General features: G+C 53.7%; 1 protein-coding gene across 4 annotated transcripts in view; it reads left to right on the top strand.

Moving 5' to 3' along the window:
* Positions 1-22515, top strand: part of MCF2L (MCF.2 cell line derived transforming sequence like) — a 119450-nt gene that overhangs the window by 75349 nt on the left and 21586 nt on the right. For all 4 annotated transcript variants that reach the window (XM_054719975.1, XM_054719973.1, XM_054719974.1 and 1 more), the window contains exons 5-9: positions 14069-14188; positions 16285-16401; positions 16955-17104; positions 18051-18175; positions 19509-19623. In XM_054719975.1, coding sequence (XP_054575950.1) covers positions 14069-14188; positions 16285-16401; positions 16955-17104; positions 18051-18175; positions 19509-19623 — 627 coding nt within the window. The remainder of the gene's footprint in view (positions 1-14068; positions 14189-16284; positions 16402-16954; positions 17105-18050; positions 18176-19508; positions 19624-22515) is intronic.

A 22515-nucleotide genomic window follows, 5' to 3' on the forward strand; every position in this document is an offset into this window, starting at 1 on the left:
CTAAGGCGTGTGTGTGTGTGTGTGTGCGTGTGTGTGTGTGTGTGTGCGTGCCTGTGTGTGTGCCTGTGTGTGTTCTCAAATAGGTTAACTCTTAGGGGGCCTGTTTTCATTAGAAAACAATTCCACCAGCTGGCTTATTTCTGACCATTGAGTATGAGAGCTGCCTGGGACTTGACTGTGTATTCATTCTTTTTTTTTTTTTTTTTTTTTTTTTTTTTAAATTTCTTTATTGATTAAGGTGTCACATGTTTGTCCTCATCCCCCCATTCCCATCCCACCCCTCTCCCCACGCATGCCCCAATCCCCTGTTGAACTTAACCGTTGGATAGGCTTATATGCATGCATACAGGTCCTTTGGTTGAACTCTCCCCCTCCCCCCACCCTCCCCCTACCCTCCCGTATCCTCCCTCTGAGGCCCGATAGTCCGATCGATGCCTCCTTGCTTCTGGTACTGTTCTTGTTCCTCAGTCTATGTTGTTCATCATTTCCTCTAGATGAACGAGATCAAATGTCACTAGATATATACTAATAAGAACTGAATGTGAGACGAGCAATAATATTTATGCTGACAGGCAAATGAATCAATCTGTAGCGAGCTTCCCCCTGGACCAACAGTTCTTTTGAGACCCAATTTCGATGTCCAGTAGTTCCTTATGTGTACATGTCAGCACTGACCCCTCAGCTCTGGATGGTGGACAAATGGTGGTAATGGAGGTCTGACTCCCTCTGGTTTGGTCTCGGCCGATCCCAGGGGCACGGCGTCACCTGGACTAAGGGGCACGTGGCCTCACCCATATCCAAGGGGCGCGTGGTCTCACCCGGGCCTGGGACCCAGCCTCACCCGGATGGATCCAGGGGCGCACGGCTTCACCCGGACCCAGGATCTGGCTTCACCCGTACCCAAGGACACTTGGCCTCTCCCAGACCCAGGGGCACGTGGCCTCACCCGGGCTTAGTTGCACAAGGCCTCACCTGGATCCAGGGACACATGGTCTCTCCAGGACCCAGGGACGCTTGGCCTCTCCCAGACCCAGGGCCACTTGGGCTCACCCGGGCCTAGGTGCACGAGGCCTCACCCGGATCCAGGGACACATGGTCTCACCCGGACCCAGGGACGCTTGGCCTCTCCCAGACCCAGGGCCACTTGGGCTCACCCGGGCCTAGGTGCACGAGGCCTCACCCGGATCCAGGGACACATGGTCTCACCCGGACCCAGGGACGCTTGGCCTCTCCCCGACCCAGGGCCACTTGGGCTCACCCGGGCCTAGGTGCACGAGGCCTCACCCGGATCCAGGGACACATGGTCTCACCCGGACCCAGGGACGCTTGGCCTCTCCCAGACCCAGGGCCACTTGGGCTCACCCGGGCCTAGGTGCACGAGGCCTCACCCGGATCCAGGGACACATGGTCTCACCCGGACCCAGGGACGCTTGGCCTCTCCCAGACCCAGGGACACTTGGGCTCACCCGGGCCTAGGTGCACGAGGCCTCACCCGGATCCAGGGACACATGGTCTCACCCGGACCCAGGGACGCTTGGCCTCTCCCAGACCCAGGGCCACTTGGGCTCACCCGGGCCTAGGTGCACGAGGCCTCACCCGGATCCAGGGACACATGGTCTCACCCAGACCCAGGGACGCTTGGCCTCTCCCAGACCCAGGGCCACTTGGGCTCACCCGGGCCTAGGTGCACGAGGCCTCAACCGGATCCAGGGACACATGGTCTCACCCGGACCCAGGGACGCTTGGCCTCTCCCAGACCCAGGGCCACTTGGGCTCACCCGGGCCTAGGTGCACGAGGCCTCATCCGGATCCAGGGACACATGGTCTCACCCGGACCCAGGGACGCTTGGCCTCTCCCAGACCCAGGGCCTCTTGGGCTCACCCAGGCCTAGGCGCACGAGGCCTCATCCGGATCCAGGGACGCATGGTCTCACCCGGACCCAGGGACGCTTGGCCTCTCCCAGACCCAGGGCCACTTGGGCTCACCCGGGCTTAGTTGCACAAGGCCTCACCTGGATCCAGGGACACATGGTCTCTCCCGGACCCAGGGACGCTTGGCCTCTCCCAGACCCAGGGCCACTTGGGCTCACCCGGGCCTAGGTGCACGAGGCCTCACCCGGATCCAGGGACACATGGTCTCACCCGGACCCAGGGACGCTTGGCCTCTCCCAGACCCAGGGCCACTTGGGCTCACCCGGGCCTAGGTGCACGAGGCCTCATCCGGATCCAGGGACACATGGTCTCACCCGGACCCAGGGACGCTTGGCCTCTCCCCGACCCAGGGCCACTTGGGCTCACCCGGGCCTAGGTGCACGAGGCCTCACCCGGATCCAGGGACACATGGTCTCACCCGGACCCAGGGACGCTTGGCCTCTCCCAGACCCAGGGCCACTTGGGCTCACCCGGGCCTAGGTGCACGAGGCCTCACCCGGATCCAGGGACACATGGTCTCACCCGGACCCAGGGACGCTTGGCCTCTCCCAGACCCAGGGCCACTTGGGCTCACCCGGGCCTAGGTGCACGAGGCCTCACCCGGATCCAGGGACACATGGTCTCACCCGGACCCAGGGACGCTTGGCCTCTCCCAGACCCAGGGCCACTTGGGCTCACCCGGGCCTAGGTGCACGAGGCCTCATCCGGATCCAGGGACACATGGTCTCACCCGGACCCAGGGACGCTTGGCCTCTCCCAGACCCAGGGCCTCTTGGGCTCACCCGGGCCTAGGCGCACGAGGCCTCATCCGGATCCAGGGACGCATGGTCTCACCCGGACCCAGGGACGCTTGGCCTCTCCCAGACCCAGGGCCACTTGGGCTCACCCGGGCCTAGGTGCACGAGGCCTCACCCGGATCCTGGGACGCATGGTCTCACCCGGACCCAGGGCCGCTTGGCCTCTCCCAGACCCAGGGCCACTTGGGCTCACCCGGGCCTAGGTGCACGAGGCCTCACCCGGATCCAGGGACACATGGTCTCACCCGGACCCAGGGACGCTTGGCCTCTCCCAGACCCAGGGCCACTTGGGCTCACCCGGGCCTAGGTGTACGAGGTCTCACCCGGATCCAGGGACACATGGTCTCACCCGGACCCAGGGACGCTTGGCCTCTCCCCGACCCAGGGCCACTTGGGCTCACCCGGGCCTAGGTGCACGAGGCCTCACCCGGATCCAGGGACACATGGTCTCACCCGGACCCAGGGACGCTTGGCCTCTCCCCGACCCAGGGCCACTTGGGCTCACCCGGGCCTAGGTGCACTAGGCCTCATCCGGATCCAGGGACGCATGGTCTCACCCGGACCCAGGGACGCTTGGCCTCTCCCAGACCCAGGGCCACTTGGGCTCACCCGGGCCTAGGTGCACGAGGCCTCATCCGGATCCAGGGACGCATGGTCTCGCCCGGACCCAGGGACGCTTGGCCTCTCCCAGACCCAGGGGCACGTGGCCTCACCCGGGCCTAGGTGCACGAGGCCTCACCCGGATCCAGGGACGCATGGTCTCACCCGCACCCAGGGACGCTTGGCCTCTCCCAGACCCAGGGCCACTTGGGCTCACCCGGGCCTAGGTGCACGCAGCCTCACCCGGATCCAGGGACACATGGTCTCGCCTGGACCCAGGGGTGTGTGGGCTCTCCCAGACCCAGGGGCGCTTGGCCTCGCCCGGGCATGGGGTCCAGCGTCATCCGGGTCCAGGGGCACTTGGCCTCACCCGGACCCGGAGTCCGGCCTCACCTGGACCCAGGGGCATGTGGCCTCACCTAGACCCAGGGACGTGAGGCCTCACTTATACCCAGAGGCGTGTGACCAGACCCGAGTCCAGAGGCGCGCAACCCCGCCCGCACCCGGGTCTCAGCGGGGCCCCGTCTTCCCGATCCCAATTCCTGCCGGTCAATCCCCCCTCAGCAATTCCCCTGGCCATCCTTCCAGAGCTCCAGTATGGCTGCTGCAGAACTCGTCGGGCGGCGGCTCGGCGAAGTTCCGGTGCACCCGGTGCATGGCGGTGGGCCAGTCTGGCGTCGCTGCGTCGGCCCTTGGGTCTGCATAGGTGGCCGGTCGCCGAGCATGCGCACCTGGCCGCTTCCGGGGCGTTGAGATTCTTGACGGACTCAGAGGTCAGCAAGCGCGGAGTCTCCCACCCCATGTCTCATAGGGGCTCGTCTGTCCGTGCTTGGCTGCCAGTGGAGCCGTCCCCTTAGCCGGAGACCGCCGGGGGAACTGCGCCGAGCACGTTCCAGGCCGCTGTTGTATCGCCTGAGCCATAGTTCTTTTGTGTCGCCTGAGCTGTAGTTCTTAAAGTGTGGTCTTTGGGTCACCGGCATCAGCATCATCCCACATACCCCTCTTTTATTCTAGTTGTAGAGCATCTACTCAGCCAGCCCTATGGTGGTCTTGGATGGTGTCTGCTCTGCTCTCTTGTCGTAGTCTCAAAGTTGTTGTGGTAGGCAACAATCAGGCTTCCGCCCTATGCCTCCATCTTGGTCCTCCTTTGTATAGTTAAGTCTTGATTGTTGTTGGTGTCACTGGGGGGGCTCTCTTTGTCTATAAAGGAAGAGTTGCTGTGCAGGAGACACGTTTATGGGCCGGGTCTTGGTGCAGCAAAGCTTTGGCGCTCACTGAATATTCCCGTTGAATGTGTCCCTTATGCACGTGGTTGAAATCTGGTGTCATCTCCCACAGACCACTAGATGCCCTCGTTTCTGGGTCTCCAATGGGGTGTAGATCAGCTACTGCCTTAGGCACTCAGCAAGGATTACAGCAAAAACTGTAGTTTCTTCCTCCTGTCTGAGTGGCCCTGGAGCAGTCCGACTAGAACAGCAGATCATCTGGTCCGCTGCCAGAGGGCAGGCCACCCACATGCATAAGCCGTTGCTTGGGGCGCAGGTGTGCCTGCAAGACTTGCGGGGCAGGTCTTCAAAACATGCGGGGCGGGTCCCAGGGCGGGGCGGGGTCTCAGGGCGCCAACAGGCCATGGTGCGGCGAGCCTCGATGGCTGTGAGTCTGGTCCTTCTGCCTTCCATGTATCTAAGTCCCCTCGTTCCGCACTCCAGCGCAGCAAACACTGATTGCTGGGCGCACCTCTGCAAGAGTCCCGCCTCTCCCCGCAGGCATCTGGGTCTCCCGGGGTTCGCCAGAAGATGGGTTTCAGGGTGATGGAGAGCTAATCTCCCTTAGGTTTGGAACAAAAGCCCCTTTCCTCTGCCACCAGCCAGACCCACGCACCTCCACACCTCATCCCCTCCGATTTCGCTGGGTGCGAGGCAACAGAACAGCCTTTAACCTCCGCCGCCATCTTTTTCAAACTTCTCAATTTGTACTTCTTAATCCCTTCATTTCAGTCAACTCTACTGAAGTCTAGCACCGCCGGGAGGTGCACGGAAAGGGCGCCCGGGCTTCCGTCCGGTGCGCGGTGCGCGCGTCCCGCGGAACCAGGCGCGCGAGGGCTGCGCGGCTGGGACGGGCGCTGGGCGGCCGCCGAGCTCCAGGCACCGCCATCACCGTGTTCCGGACGTCGCCGCCGCGGCGTCCCCCCAATTTATACTTTTTAATCCCTTGAATTCAGTCAACTCTACTGAAGTCTAGCGCCGCCGGGAGGTGCACGGAGAGGGCGCCCGGGCCTCCGTCCGGTGTGCGGGGCGCGCGGCCCGCGGGACCAGGCGCGCGGGGGCTCCGCGGCGGGGACGGGTGCTGGGAGGCCGCCGGGCTCCGGGCGCCGCCGCTGCGGCGGCGTCCCCAGCGTCCCGGGCCGGGCGGCCTGCGGGGGCGGCGGAGTTGCGAAAGTGAGTGAGTTTCCCAGGGTTTCGCCCGGAATGGGGTTCAGTGCAATCGGAGCCGGTGCTCAGCGCACTCCGGAGCCTTTATCTCCTTCCTGCCAGTGAACTCCGGCCAGGTCATCAGCCGCCCCCTCCTCTCCGGTTCCATCCTCCCCGCAGGCGCGTGTGCTCGTGTCTCCGCCCGTTTCTCCATACCTCAGGCTTTTACGGCTTCCCCGACTGTCCCCGTGGCCTTCTCCTTCCCCCCAGCTGTGGGCATTTCAGTCCGCCAGCTCTCCTGTGGTTCTGGACGATGTCCGTTCTGACCTCTAGTTGTATTTTTGAAATTGTTGTGCCCGGCTGCAGGTTAGGTGTTTAACCTATGCCGCCATCTTGGTTTCCCCCTGTGTATTCATTCTTTAATAGAGGACCAAGTCCTGAGTAACAGGGCACTGGGTGTGTTACAGAGAATCAATCTTCAGGCTAGAAGTTTTAAACTCTATTGAATGGCTTCTTCCAGGTGACCCTCTCCTTTCCAAATGCACTGTTATTCCATAGTTTTACGACTGACTCAGATGCCTGTGTCTTTCTTGGGAACCCGTCCTGCCCTTGGTAACCCTCGCTGCCAAGGAATTTATCTTTACGTCCGTGGAGCTGTTTTTGCAGACTGCATGCCGCCCTCCAGGGCAGAGCAGCTGGTCTGTGGCTGTGGCTGTGTTTCGCTTGCAGTGATTACTTAGGAGGGAAGAGTTAAGTCAGCCGGGAGCCCTGCATCTCATTTTTGCCAGTAGCTTCCACCCCCGCTCACGATCTCCACCGTGGAGCACTTCTCACCACGCTGGGTTCCACCCACGCTCGCCTCCCAGCCGCCAAAGGACCGAAAAGCAATTGTTGGCAAGCAGGGTGACCCGGAGCGACTTGGCCGGGTCTCCCTCGGCAGTGATGGCTCCGCTGCTCCCAAGCGTTTCTTAAAAGCCTAACCCCCGATGGAGTGACCTTCTCCTACCCTCTTGTTCTGGGCCTTGCGTTCAGCCATCTTTGGTTCCTGGCCTCAGAGAGGCTGCTGTGTTGGGGTTCTGGGTGGAGTGGAAGAATCGACTCCTTCCTTACATTCTGCCTCATTATTTCATCTTAACGATAATGAAAGGCTCGGTATCGGCTCTGGCTCCTACAGTTTACATCGTTTTGGTGCAAGCCTGTCCTTTGCTACTGGCTCCCACCTTTGTCTTTCGGATACAGCGTCTCCCTGCACCGCCCCAGGTGTCTCCTGCCCGGGCCCCACCTGGCACACACTTCCTATGACCTCATTTATCTGAAACAGACCAAGACACTTCAGAGTGTTTCAAAGGAAGTCAATGTGTTACATCAGCGATTTTCAACCTTTTTCATCTCATGGAACACATAAACTACTAAAATCCTGCAGCACGCCAAATAATATATATTTTTTGCCAATCTGACAAAAAAAATAGTTATAATTTTGATTCATTCACACCTGTGCATATTGTTGTGTTGGCTATTGTCAATTTTTTATCTGATAATCTAAGGCAGTGGTCGGCAAACTGCGGCTCGCGAGCCACATGCGGCTCACAAGCCGCTGTTTGCCGCTCTGTTGTCTAATGAGTTTGCCAACCACTGCATAAGGCATTACCCTTACCCAGAAGTTTTGGCTTCAGGTTAAAGACATTAGTACATTATTAAAATGTTTTTTAAGTGTTTTTCCCTAAGGCAGTGGTCAGCAAACTCAGTCAACAGAGTGGCAAACTACAGCTCGAGAGCCGCATGTGGCTCATGAGCCACAGTTTGCCAACCACTGATCTAAGGGAAAAGAGGTCAGCTCCCCTGACTAAATAGTCAGATATTATATGTTTTAAAAATTCTTGCAGCACACCAGTTGAAAAAAAAAAAATCACTGTGTTATATAATCAGATTTCCTTTGTTTTAAAATCCTCAGAAACTTACAGAGTAATCTTTTTTTAAAAAAGATATTTTTATTGAATTCAGAGAGGAAGAGAGGAGAGATAGAAACATCAACGATGAGAGAGAATCATTGATTGGCTACCTCCTGCACACCCCACACTAGGGATTGAGCCCAAAACCCAAGCATGTGCCCTGACCAGGTATCGAACTGTGACCTCCTGGTTCATAGGTAGATGCTCAACCACTGAGCCACACTGGCCGGGCACAAAGTACTGTTGAAATGCCGACGTGGTCACGGGCGTGCCCTGTGGGTCCAGGTCTCTCGTCCTTGCTGGAAAGTGCTTCTCTGCGCCTTTGCACACGGGCATCTCCCTGGAACCCCTCACCCTCTAGCTCCAGGTGGCTTTACATCCTCCCACACCCCCTCGCCCAGCTCCCAGCAGGGCAGCACTGCCCTGGGAGTCTCCTGCCTTTTCTCTACTTGATGGAAGTTCACAGTCATTCTGGGTTTGCATATCGCGGCTTCCTTAAGGTCAAGGCCAAGCCCTGTCCGTCCTTGAGTGGCTGGGCACCCAGCCCAGGCCCCATGTGAGGCAGGTTCGCCATAAATGTCTCTCAAGTTAATCAGTTGTTCCTGGTTAGAAGCAAGAAGCGTCCCAAATGCAGGGTTGCTTTTAAAACAAAACAGATAAGTTGGGGGGAGGGGGGTAATCCTTCAGATCACCGTACAATTCAGCAGTGTGGTCTGGGCCAGCTGCCCGAGCTGTTACAGCCAAGCTCAAACCAAGTTTTATTCATCATCAAGTTTATAATCAGATTAATTGCTGAAGCAAGCTGGCTCATCTTTAAAACTTTGTTTTGTGAAAATCACAGCTAAGAAGTTGGTGTTTGAGTTTTTAGGGTTGCAAAATAAAAATATACGTGTGGCTTTTTTTTTTTCCTATCTTTTTTCCTGTAAGTCACAGAGTTCCCCAATACTGGTTTGGAAAACCCAGAAGTCAGCATTTTTCTAGCAGAATTGTCAGAGATTCTCTTTGCACTCCGATGCTTCTTGTTATAAAAAAATTACTGATATTAATGCCAAAAAATCTATTACTGTATTGAACACATTTGTGAAAACCCTGCTCTGTGCCTGGAACATGAAGGTGTTGAGGATATGAGGGGGGGGATGAGCAAGAAATATACACCCAAGCAGGGTGCAGACAGCTGACAGACATTGTGGTCAGAGTTATGCCCAGAGATGCCAGAAAAATATATAGGGGGTGCCTGAGACAGCACAGGCCATAGGGGTGGGCAGGACACTACGGGCCAGGCCCTGCTAACGTCCTCGAACATGCGTCCACCTCTGAGCCAAGGTGTCAGTCTGGTCTCCACCACGGCTCTGTGGTGGGACCAGGAGGTGGGAGACAGAACTGCACCGCGGTCCCCAGGCAGGGGAGCTGGGCAGGCCATAGCTAGCACCCATGCTGTCACCTTCAGCCAGCCTGTGCTATTATCCAAGGGGGCTCTGGGAAAACAACCACCCAGCACCCGCCAGGCCAGCGTCCTCGGGAGGAATCGGCACATGGCCGGCTCCAGCGTGCACCATTCCACCGGGGCAGCCGGCCAGCTGCAGGCGCCACAAAAGCCAGTCAGTGGCAGCGGCTCTACTCATCTCCAAGTGTGTCTGGACACCCGGTTGAGGCCCAGCCCTTACATAACACCACGTCGTTCAGGGCTATTTTTTGCCACCATGTGTATTGTCTCCTGAGCTGAGCTTTCCTTAATTTGGAGTGTTGGTTTTCCTTTTTTGGATGCCTTCAGCTTGGCTTGGAAGAGAAGACTAAGGCGTCGGAGGAGCCAAAGTCTCATGTTCCTAAAATCAGACTTGCTGTGCCTCCATCCAAAACAGAGCCTTCATCGGCTCTCATGGGCATTGAGGGCAAGTGGGTGTTCTGACCTGGCGCAGGTCATGATCTCTACCGGTGGACACAGGCAGAAACGAGACTCGAAGCTGAGAATTCAAACATCGCTCTTTGTCTAACAGTTGGTTCAAAGTTTGGGCTGTCCTGGGATAGATGCGTCTTTGATAAAATACCAGTGTATATCTTCTGGGATTCCACTTCAAGTTTTAACCCACTCCTACTACGTATGCATGCAAAGAGAGTGTGTGTGTGTGTGTGTGTGTGTGTGTGTGTGTGTGTTAGCATGGGGGAGGGATGTAATAGAGTGTACATATTTAAGTTTAGAGCTAGCCTAATTCAAGCTAAATCTATGTCCTAGAGCCGTGGTCGGCAAACTGCGGCTCGCGAGCCACATGCGGCTCTTTGGCCCCTTGAGTGTGGCTCTTCCACAAAATACCACGGCCCCGGGCAAGTCTATTTTGAAGAAGTGGCATTAGAAGAAGTTTAAGTTTAAAAAATTTGGCTCTCAAAAGAAATTTCAATCGTTGTACTGTTGATATTTGGCTCTGTTGACTAATGAGTTTGCCGACCACTGTCCTAGAGCATGCTGCTGAAGGAGATTGCAGTTAAGGTCGCTTTAGTCTGCGTGGGGAGAACTCGGGGTTTTGCCTGTAAAGCCGATGCCATCTGAGTGTGCACAAAGTGTCTGAGGGACCCAGGATTTTTAGGTCATTCAGTAAATACACCGTATATGGCAAAATAATATTATATTAAACAATGTTACTGAATGCCTACTGCGTGCCAGTTCCCAGAGGTCTAAGCACAGGTGGTGATGCCCGGGGGAGGGGAGGGCATGGGCAGAGGCGCTGCTGGTCCCAGAAGAAGAGCAGGCAGCCCAGGTGTCCCAATGGTGAGAGTATTCGTTGGAATGACTGTCCTTCATTCAGAGATTACCCCCTGCCTACTCATTTTTCATTAAAATGTCTTTTCCTTAATGAAGTTTATGACCGTCTCAATCGTACTCACCGGGGGCTGGTCTTAGATGCCCCATCCGGCAGGCTTGCATCTAGACCTCCCCAGCAACAGCCCCGGCGGCCGGAGGTCTCTGCTCACAGGCAGCTTCTCTGATTCAGACTCTGGGTTTTTCATCTCCTAATACTGCGGTCCGAGCTTCCAAGTTCATATTTATTACACAAACTTGTGTTTGTTGTTTGGCTACTATGAGACAAATGTCATTGGTCAGGCTTCCGCTGCTCCACTTGAAATTAAACATCTAACGTCAGGCTGGATAACTGTGGCTTTGGGCCCAAGTTAAGGCAGTGACTTGAACTTGGGGAGGATTTCAAACAGTGTTCCCCAAAGCACCAGGGTTCCGCGGAACTTCATCTATTGGCTCTAGTTGCATTGCCTCTTCGTTTAGTAAGACTCTAAGAATATTCATTCAGAAGCCAGTTGACTCCTCTTCTTCTATCCCCAAATTATACATGTAGAGTCATCACATTCTGTGTTCCTAAGTCAAGCAAGGTCAGCCCCTGAAAATAAACAATATTGTTTTCCTATGACACAGAAACCTATTATAATCATTTTATGATTGCTTGATTCATGAGTAAGTTGCAAGAAGATGTTATGTTATAGCCTTCATCCCAAATCCTCCATCCAGTTACCTTTATTTTTAAAACAAAGTTTTATTTTCTCCCAGATGGCTTTTACTACATATGGTTGGCTCCAACCCAGAGGAAATTTAATTTACTGTTGTTTATATTCAAAATATTGTTTGTGTATGTCATTAAGCCTCCTCACTTGGCTAGGATCTTACAACTACTCTCTTTAATATAAAGATTCAACAACTTAAAGAAATGGAAACACTGGAGCAGAGAAAAGGGGGAGAATGAACTAGTTTTCACGTAGAGCAGTGGTTCTCAACCTTCCTAATGCCGCGACCCTTTAATACAGTTCCTCATGTTGTGGCGACCCCCAACCACAAAATTATTTTCGTTGCTACTTCATAACTGTAATTTTGCTACTGTTAATGAATCGTAATGTAAATATCTGTGTTTTCCGATGGTCTTAGGCTCTACAGCAGCAACCTACAGATTGAGAACCGCTGCTGTAGAGCCTAAGACCATCGGAAAACACAGATGTTTACATTACGATTCATTAACAGTAGCAAAATTACAGTTATGAAGTAGCAACGAAAATAATTTTATGGTTGGGGGTCGCCACAACATGAGGAACTGTATTAAAGGGCCGCGGCATTAGAAAGGTTGAGAACCACTGACGTAGACAGTCACCTCCAGCCAGAGGCTCCGCAAGGTCAGTGTCTCCTCCCAGGACGGGGCGAGCGACTCCCACTGCCGCTGGCTTTCCTCGCCGCCTGAGCTGAGTTCCTCTACGGGAAATCGCTGAAGGTCAAGGGCACAGTGTTATCCTATGCATTCAAACTTGTACCTACTGAGCACATCTGCCCTGAGGTGTGAATTAGGGCGGCAAAAAACAACATTGAAATTTAGAAAAGCGTGACTCGCCGTCACCTCTAGAGACTTCCGTAAGGACGTCTTCCTGAAAGAGTGGTGGCCAGTTTCACAAACGATGGAGACAGGTGTGCACGGTCCTCCTGTTGGTAAGTGGCCCAGAATCTGCCCTCGGGCTGCCGGCTCTCCACGTGGTCCTCTGAGTTGTCTTTTCCGCTCGAAGGAGTCGAACTTAGCGAGCATCGGCGGGAGTCAGCAGGGGCGGCACAATGGAGAGATCGCTGCTCGCTGGGGTGCTTATTCACAGGCCCCTCCTGAGCTGCGGGTCCCGCTGTGAACGTGGGTGGCTGTGCCAGGCGCCTCCATCGGCTGGGCAGATGGCACCTCGTGACAGCTCCCCTCCTGGCCCACAGGGCTGCAAACACGTAGCGAGCACCTGTTAAGGTGCCGGTGACCAAGGACACGTGGTCCCCGTCCCCCGGGGCTATGACAGTGGTACGCAGACACGTGGGGGAACCTGTGGGGAGGGTGTGTCTCAGGGCTGCAGGCAGGAAGGGTATGTGCTTCACACCCAGCCCAGAGGCCGCGATCACTGGAGTCTTCGCGCTGCCCTCCAGGTTCCCAGATGGCAATGGAGGTGCCCGGCGGGCACTGAGGACCTTCAGGTGGAAGCTCAAGGAGTGGCCGGGTCGCAGGCACATCGTGGACATCGCCAGGAAGTGGGTGGCAGTTTTAACCCTGGATGGCGTAACCCGGGAATACCCATAGGTGTCGTGGGTTCTGGTGTGCCGATGGGCCGCCCACAGGTCCCTGACTTAGGGTCTTCTGCCAGTCCTGGTTAGATGAGCATGGATATTAGAGGTGGGCCAGGAATGACCTTTTAGCCAAGATACCTGTTTCAGGCCTTGGGGCTGTGTCATTCTGTTCGTGTATTATATTTTAGGTGCCTGTAGCCTGGTTATCCAGACATCGAACTCACTTGCTTCAGAATTTCTTGTTTTAGTAGTGGGGTCTCCCTGGATTTCAGCATCTGGAAGTAATCTGGCGTCTAGAATAGCCTTTTACTATATATCTGTCATCGCCACATTTTTTGAGCGCTTCGTGTGAGCACTGTGCTGAACTCTGCGTGTGCGTGAGGTCACATACCCCTCGAGAGTGCAGTGAGGGAGGCACTCTGTTACCTCTGCTTCAAAGATGGGGAAACTGAGGCACGGGGAGGTTAAGTAACTTCCCCAAGGTCAGGTACCTTGTAAGCAAAGCTGGTAACATCCACATAATTGTATCTAAGAGTGTGTGTGCGCACGCTTATTTTTATCTTTCCTTCAGGTTGTGTGTGTGTGTGTGTGTGTGTGTGTGTGTGTGTGTGTGTGTCTATATGGCTTCATTTCTATTTGACAAGTTTAGTTCCCTGGGGCTGTCAAAACAAAGTTCCCAGACTGGATGGTTTCAACAACAGAACTTTATTACCTCACAGTCTGGAGGCCGGAAGTTCAAGATCAAGGCAGGGCCGGTTTCCTTTGTGGCCACAAGGGAGAATGTATTCCACGCTCTCCCCCAGCTTCTTTGGTGACCCCTGGGCTCGTAGACCCATCACCCATCTCTGCCTTCATCTTCACGTGGCATTCTCCCGGTGGGTTTCGTGTCCAAATTTCCCATTTTCAAGAAGCCCATGCTAATATCTTACTTTGGCTTAACTGCCTCTGTAAAGACCCCATGTCCAAATATGATCACATTCTGAGGCATTGGGGGTTTGGTCTTCAACATCTGAACTTCAGAGGACACAGTTCAGTCTGTAACAAGGGTAGCAAGCTTTTGACTTCCTCGTTCATAAGTAACAGAAAGCAGTGTGACTTTTTCCCTTTTCTCTGAGGTGGTGATGCCTCTGACCGAGTCCAGTGTCTATAGCCTTTGTTATCTCAGTACGACGTTGATGTGTTGAAAACGCCTGGACCAGGTCTTCCCCGTCCAGCCTGTGCAGTTAGCTGCAGGTGTGTGGGAACCCTACGTCAGCTACAGCTGTCCACCAGCGCTGCCACGGCCCTTCTGTTCCCCTGCAGGCATCCTTCCCGGCAAACCTCCAGCTCGTCCTTGTTCTGCGACCAACAGGATTTTTCCAAAGGACTCTCTCTGACCTCGCTTTCAAATTCAACAGAGATGACTTTAAGATGAAGGTTCCAGTAAGTACGCCCGGCTTTAGCTCTGTAGGCAGAACTAAACGTAATTGCATTCTTGGCCCATCTATGATAATCGAAATTCTCAAGGCGCTAACCTCAGTGCTGTGAGCATAAATAAAGCCCCAAACAACTCAGTTGGAAATTATACTTCCTCTTATGCAACCAGGAGCAGTATGATCTTTCATTCCCACCTGCCACTCTGCACCTCTGGGGTGACTGTGCAAAGCATGGCCTTGGATGGGCCACCTTCAAAGGACAGGCATTTCGTCAGAGCCATGAGTCTAGAACATTCTTATAGCAAGTCAAGCTGAAGAACAAGGGAGCCCAGGGGATAAGAGAGGGCCCGGGGAAGTGGGTGCAAGCATCCCTCATGCCTGCAGAGGGTGGGGGCTGTAGGCCTTGGCGATCATGCCTGCAGGGCGATCCCTACCTTATCTCCTCACTCCAGCACACAGCAGCCAAATTAGTGAGTTGCCAAAAACGGGTTTCATCGCTAGCATCTTTCATTCACTGACCCATTTCAAACCATTCTTTAGAATTACAGAAAGCATCATCTGCATGCTATTGTTAAATGCTGTTGTTGAAAGTGTGTTCATGTCACTGTTTCAGTGCTGTGTGCTAAACTCAGTGCTGAATAGAAAAATGTTAAAACAAACAAACAAACAGTGGATCCCTGTGCTTTCTCTGTGTGGTTAGATAAATATGAAGCATATACAGGATGTTAATTGAGAGACAGAAATCAGAAAGGAAGGTGGCTTAAATTCCTAGATTGCCCGAGCAACTAGTCTTTGGTCATGCTGGTCATGAATCGGGGTTATTTGGCTGCATATAGTTTTATTAGAGGAACAAAGAGAAAATTGAGTCCTCTCTACTGAGAACTGTTTTCTACTTTAAGTGGACATTTTAGCCTACTTTATAAAATGAAGGTCATGCGCCCTAGCCGGTTTGGCTCACTGGATAGAGCGTCCACCTGCAGACTGAAGGGTCCCGGGTTCAATTCCAGTCAAGGGCATGTACCCCAGTTGCAGGCTCGTCGCATGAGGGAGGCAATCAATCGATGTGTTTCTCTCACATCGATGTTTCTCTCTCTCTGTCTCTCCCCCTCCCTTCCACTCTGTCTAAAAATCAATGGGTAAAATACCCTTGGGTGAAGATTAAAATTAAAAAAAAAAGATCATGCTTCAATCAACAGACCTCAACGTTGGCACTGTTGAAGTTTGGGCAGGATTGTTCTCTGTGGTGGGGCTGACCTGTGCATGATCGTATCACCCCTACCCTCCACCCACCAAATGCCAGCACCACCCTCCCTACCCCCCCACGTTGTGACAATCAGAAATGTCTCCAGACATTGTCAAGTGTCCCCCGAGGGACAGAATCGCCCGGGGGGAGAACCGCTGCTTTCAACTAATACGGTATTTAATAATACATGAGGTGGTTTCAAATAACATTTGGGCTAAACCTCTCCAGACCTATTTTGTAGTATCTGTGTGACAGCTTACAAAGCAAAGGCTATATTTTCATCCAGAACTCACGAGCAGAATGACCTCAGAAAGGACAAGAAAAAACACATTAAAACAATAAAACAAGTGTCCCGTGTGGCAGAGCTTGCTTGCTCACCACAACCATGTGCTTCCCCCACCCCCGGTCAAGGCAATCGTGCAGGTAAAGGGCGCTGAACTGGGTCTGAACCTGCAATGACCTCACAGTGTTTCAGCAGAAATGAAGACAAAATGATTTTCTTTAGAGTCCGAGCCCCGTCCGATTACCATGCTGAGCTCACCTGGCCGGAGGGGCGTCAACGCTCTCCATGTGCCTAAGGTCCATCCCAAGCCCAGCTAGCTCAAGGGTTTTGCACCCTTCCGTGGCTGTCCTCTGATGGCATGAGTCATCCTGTACCCATTTCATGGGGGAGGAAGCTGAGACACAGGGGAAAATGAGCGACTTGCCTCAAGTCAACCAGCCAGTTAGTGGGAGAGCTGGGATTGAAACCCCGGCCCAAAGCCAGTGTCTTCGGTCAGCACGGCCACCAGCAAGGAAACGTTTCCTGACTCTGTCTGCTGGGCGTTCTGTGTCTGGAGGCGGCTTCCTCTCTCCTCCAGGTCATAATGCTGAGCTCAGTACCAGAATTACACGGTTACATCGACAAGTCCCAGTTGACCGAGGACCTGGGCGGGACCCTGGATTACTGCCACACCCGGTGGTTGTGTCACCGCACGGTGAGTCTTCCCAGCACGCCCTCTCCAGTGGATGCTGGCTACGGGCTGTGGCTCGCAATAATCCCCAGTGAAACCCTCAGGATTGCTTTTGCGTTTCGATGCTGCCTTTTCCAAAGACATTTTCGTGTGAAAACCCAAGTTTTCTCCCCAAGAATGAGGAGATGGTCTCAGTGGACCTTAGTCATCCAAAGAAATAACATGAGTAATAAGTTCGGGAGTGGCTTTCTCTGGGCTCAGAGACTGAAAAGAGAGAGAGAGAGGGGAAAAAAAACACCCAGATTGTTGTAGGTCGCGGCACTCACACCTCTCTCAACAAGGAGAGAGACCCCAAGCCTAGAATGACTCTTGCTGAAGAAAGCCTCTGTAAAGAGTGTCTGGTATGTGTCTGAAGCGGCCGTGAGGCTAAGAAACCAGCGGGAAGGTGTCGACCAGGCTTGCCGGGGGGCCCCGTCCCCTCTGAAGATGTCCCGGCCAGTCCTCGGGGGCGCTCTGCAGGCAGCAGGCGGGTGCGGTGTGTGCAAAGCTTTGTGATGGTGTTCTCCCTCTTCCCAAGGCCATCGAAAGTTTCGCCCTCATGGTTAAGCAGACGGCCCAGATGCTGCAGTCCTTCGGGACCGAGCTGGCCGAAACGGAGCTGCCCAACGACGTCCAATCGACGAGCTCGGTGCTCTGTGCACACACGGAGAAGAAAGACAAAGCGAAGGTAGGTGTGGTTTCTGTGGGGGGAGGGGGTGGAAGGGGGCCTCTCTGTCGGAGTGTGAGATCGTGGAGTAGAAAGAGCCGATGTCGGCCTTAGGTAAGACAGAATCTAAGGGTTTTCTAAGGTGCCTTTTGATGCTCATGAGCTGGGTAACCTCTGTGATGAGGACTGAAATGTGCTCCCTTTTGAAAGCAGCGTACACCGGTGCTGTCAATGCAGACACCTGGTGGTTGGCCTGTGAACTCTGACTGAAGCAAGGCATTGGAGGCGGCTTAGCTCTGACCCAGCTCCTGAGCTGCCTTACAGCTGGGCCCTCCATCGAGGTGTTTCTGTTGCCTTTTAGTAAACCAAGCAGGAATTCTGTCCCTGGGGTCCCATAGCCGGCAGGCGGAGAAGTGGTGGGCTGACTCGGAGAGGCTGGAATTCATAAAGTAGCCACTGTACCCACGTACTTACCATCACTTCCTGGATAAATGCTCTGAGGGAGAGGGGCTCCCTGAGTCTGTCGCATCCCTGCCCGACCTGCCCATTGCAGGCTGTGCATCAGCGGTGACCATGACCCGCTGGTACTGCCCTCAGGGGTGTCCCCGCCCACGCCAAGAGAACCCCATCGCTCCCTTTCACTCCTGGCAGCGGGGATGGCTGCAGAAGCAGGCACCTAGAGGTCTGGTGTCCTGTTACTCCCCTCCTTTATCCTGCTGCCCCTGAGTGACCCGTAACCCTAGCTCTGCCCTGGTTGCAGCAGGAGGAGTCTCCCCGACACCTGCCTGCCTCCCCCGCGGTCAGCACAGAGGGTAGGAAGACTTTTTGCTGTGGCCGGTGCTGTGCCCACCTTGCTCACACCCCTCGCGGGGGCGATGCCCTGCAAAGCCCACCGCTCTCTCCAACCTGGTCAGAGTCCCGGGGCGTGGGTGGGCCTGGGGTGCGAGGTGCCGTGCTCTTCCCGCAGGAGGACATGAGGCTGGCGCTGGATGAGGGGCAGAGCATCCTGGACAGCATCAGGGAGCCTCTGGCCAAGAGCCCGGAGCAGAGCCTGAACCAGGACCAGCTGGACAACCAGACCACCGTGCAGAGGTGAGGCCTCGGGCTGCAGGGCCTTTCAGGCGCACGGCCTCTGTGAGAACGCGAGGCTGCGGGCTGAGGACAGAGGGACAGACAGACAGGAGCAGAGGCCCCACCCATGCTGCCTCGTCGCCTCTCTGAGCCTGGTTTCCTCGTCCCCAGGGGAAGCAAGGGCACCTCAGAGTCCTTCCTGCTGAAATGCCTTTCTTCCGAATCCCAAAGAAAGCAGCTTTTCTGGGGAGGAGATTTCTTAGCGCAGTTGCCCTCTTTCAGAAGCGTGGAGGGCCGTTTAAGGGGCAACAGTGGGGACAGGAGCTGTCAGGCTTGGTGATTTGTGCTCAGTTGGTTTCCTGTACTGTTTCGCACCTGAGGCTCCTCTTGTTCCCGGGTAGGGAAGTGGCCTCAGACCTCTCAGCTCCAGCCCCCATTTTAGAAGCATCTCCTCTTTCACGGGAAAGGGGGTGATTTGTCCTTGCCCCCCTTGGTTTCCATGACAAAACACAGGGTTGAGAGTCCGCACACACTGCTATTAGCTAACGTCGTGTGCTGCTCTGCCATGTTCACACACCGTTCACCTCCTCCCATTCTGTGCTCTTCGCCCCGAAAGCCAGGTCAGCAACGAGGCCCCATCTCCTTGTTCAGGGACAGGTTGGGGACAGGTGCAGAGCAGCTGGACAAACCCCGGCCTGGACCCTGGCCGGTGTTTTCAACTCTTAACCTGTGTTCCCTCCTCGTCGCCGAAGTCCACACACCAAGCAGGCGTTCTGTGCCAGGGACGCAGAGGGGGCCCTGGGACACAAGGGAGGCCTGTGTAGATGTCCTCAGTGTCACACACAGAGGAGGCTGGAGCACACTGCTAATGCCCCCAGACTCAGTTTCCTCATCTCTACAATGGGGCCAGCCTGAGCACGCCTGACGGGGTGGGTATGGGATCAAATTGGTTCACACTTGTCCAGCACAGTGTCTGGAGCAGAGGGGTTCTTAGCTTTGGGAGTGATGACAGTAAATGGTGGCCGCAGTTCTTTACCCACACCTGCATTGTGGCAGCTTTCTGTTTTCTTAACCCCTGAATCAAAGTGATAAATAATGACCCAAACCTTTACCATCTCGACCTTGTAAAAATCAACAAACTCAGCTCAGCCAGCTGCCCTCCCTCTCAAGTCAGTGGGCCCTAAAGAAACCCCTACCTGTGCTTTAGTGCCCAGGCTAAGAGGAGGTGAGGGTGTTAAGAAGGCTGCTTGGAGGCTGACCCCCCCCACCCACCCCTGCTTCACGTTGCAGGGGGCAATTCTCCCTTCCCCCATGGGTCACTCCAACACAGCACAAGTGCCTTCCTCTTTCCTAGGCTCCTGGCCCAGCTGAATGAAACTGAGGCTGCCTTTGATGAGTTTTGGGCAAAGCATCAGCAAAAACTCGAACAGTGTCTACAGCTCCGGCACTTTGAGCAGGATTTCCGAGAGGTGAGTGGCCCAGAGCCTGGAGAGAACCTGTAGGCGGGCACCTGGTGTTCTGGCTGCAGGAAGTCAGGAAGTGGCCTGGACCACCTGGATGCCCAGAGCCAAGTACCCAATTGACTATGGTTCAATGCGGAATAGTCTCTGTTAGCCACATGGAGCCCCAAGATCAAGTTGGAGTAAACCTTGAAGTATGTGATGGATGAGTAAATCATTATATGCAAAGGTTGTGCAAAATATGTTCATGGGCATGTACTTCCGCATTATTTGTTCGTTAGTCAAGCAAATTTCATTCTCCCTTTATGGTCATTTGTATGTTCTTTTCTCCAACATGTACCTACTGTGTGCCTGGCAGGGGCCTTGGGCATACACCGTGGATTCAGTGTGACAGGGCTATCATAGCAGTGATACGCCATCATTGTGTTCGATCATTAGCGATGGCCAACTCATCGGAAAACTGTTAATCATTTATTTGTGCAGAATACACTTCCCTGTGGTCTGGTCCTGAAGCAACGAAGGAATATAAGACGGTACAGCCATCAGCAACAGTGTAGACCCAGAGAAGCATCTTTCCTGTCCTCAGGAAGCCTCTGGTCTAGGAGGGATCATAAATACACAGGAAATAGGTAGCCACATCAAGTCCAGTGACCAAGCTGTTGTGAGGCCATGTCTACATGCAGATGAGGAGGACCGGTGACGGTTCTGTGGGGACCATCCTCCCATTTTAGTCCTCCCCAAAGAGTCATGAGCATCACGTTCTGGAAGAGGTGGGACCTAGTCCAGCAGTCTTCCCTGAGCACTGTTCAGGTGGACAGTGCTCGAACTCAGGACAGCAAGGTGAGGCAGTGTCACTGACTCAGACCAGAGAAGTCACGCCGGCCAATGGGAACAGCACCCCTAGAGAAGATCATTCCTTCCTTGTTTCTGTGGGGACTGAGGAAGGCTCTCAGACAACCAAATGTTTTATTTGAAGACGGGAGGCCCGGTGCATGAAAATTCATGCACTGGAGGGGGCGTCCCTCAGCCCGGCCTGCCCCCTCAGGGGCGGGAGGTGACCCGGCGATCAGGGGAAGGGGACACCCCCATCACACCTCTGCTGCTGCCACTGCTGGCAGTGCAAGCCTCAGCCGGCCCTGGTTACCTGAGCCTCGAGCGGCCCTGGGCGGCTGGGCAGCCACCATCCAAGGTTTGCCTGTGCCTTGGGCATCAGCTGGGCAGCCGCCATCTGAGGCTTGCCTGTGCCTCGGGCCAGCTCTGGGTGGCTGGAGGGCTGAGGGGACTGAGGACTCTGGAGGCAGGCGTGCAGAGTGGCCGGACCAGCCTGGGGGCAGGCCTGGCCATGCCACACGCCTGCCGCCCCAGTGGGGCTGAGGGGACTGGGCGCCACCATCTTGTGACTGTGGGCACTGCCATCTTTGAGTGTATGACAGTCAATTAACATATTCCCTCCTTATTGGCTGTGAGCACCGCCATCTTTGTGAGGGTGTGACAGTCAATTAGCATATTCCCTCTTTATTAGATAGTATAATTGTAGCTTCAAGTGCTATTGTCAGAAATAAAATCAAGGAGATGCCTGTACCCTTCACCCAATTTCCCTAACTGGTGACATCTTCCCAAACTAAAGCACAGGATCACAGCCAGGATACTGATCCTGACACAGTCTACACACAGATCATTCCATCCCCACAAGGATGCCCATGTTACCCTTTTATAGACACGCCCACCCCCCCTCCCACTTCTACCCGCTCCTGAACCCCTGGCAACCACTCATCTCCATGTCCATTGTTGTCATGAAAAATGTTCTATAAATGGATGGATTATACAACACATAACCTTTTGGGACTGGCTCTTTTCACACAGCATGATTCTCTGGAGATGTAGCCAGGCTGTTCTGTGTAATAACAGAACATTGTTCCTTTTTGCGGTACGTTCATGTGCAGATCTTTGTGTGACCGTAAGTTGGCACATCTCTGAGATAAATGCTCAGGAGTGCAATTGCTGGGTCATATGATGGTTGCATGTTTAGTTTTTTAAGAAAATGCCAAATTGTTCCCAGGTGGCTGTTCCATTTTACATTCCCATCAGCAACGTATGAGTGATCCAGTTTCTCCACATCCTCACCAGCATTTGGGGTGGTATTATTTTTAATTGCCTGTACCTATTTTGATAGCTGTGTAGTGATATCTCAGTGTGGTTCTAGTTTTCAGTTTCCTAATGACCATCTTCCCATGTGCTTATGTCATCAGTATATCCTCTTCGGTGAAATGTCTCTATTTCTGTTTCCCATTTTGTGTTTACTGTTGCGTTTTGAGAGTTCTGTACATACTTTAGATACTAGTCCTTTGTCAGACATGCGGTATGAAATTATTTTCTTCTAGCTCATCACTCATTTTTGTATCCTCTTAGCAGAATTTTTCACAGAGCAAAGTTTTTTTTATTTTGATGAAGTCCAATTTATCAATTTTTCCTGTGAAGGACTGTACTTTTGGTGTCGATCCTAAATCCTAGATCCCAAATATATTCCCCTAAACTATTTTTCCTAAAAGATTATAATCTTACATGTAGGTCCATGATCCATTTCAAGTTACTTTTTGTATGAGGTATGAGAATTAGGTCAAGGTTCATTTTTAAATCTCTGGCTGTCCAGTTGCTACCATAGCATTGTTGAAAAGGTTGTCTTTTCTCCATTGGATTGTTTTTCCACTTTTGTCAAAAATTAATTGGGCATATTTGCTTGGGTCTATTTCTGGGTCTGTATTCTGCCCTTCCGTCAGTATATAGTCTTGATTACTGTACTATTATAGTAAAACTAGAAATTAGGTGGATGAATCTGCCCATTTTATTCTTCTTTTTCAAAAGTGTTTAGTTATTTTAGTTCCTTTGCTTTTCCATGTAAAT

Source organism: Eptesicus fuscus, chromosome 8 (genome assembly GCF_027574615.1).
Source record: "Eptesicus fuscus isolate TK198812 chromosome 8, DD_ASM_mEF_20220401, whole genome shotgun sequence".
Classification (NCBI taxonomy): domain Eukaryota; kingdom Metazoa; phylum Chordata; class Mammalia; order Chiroptera; family Vespertilionidae; genus Eptesicus; species Eptesicus fuscus.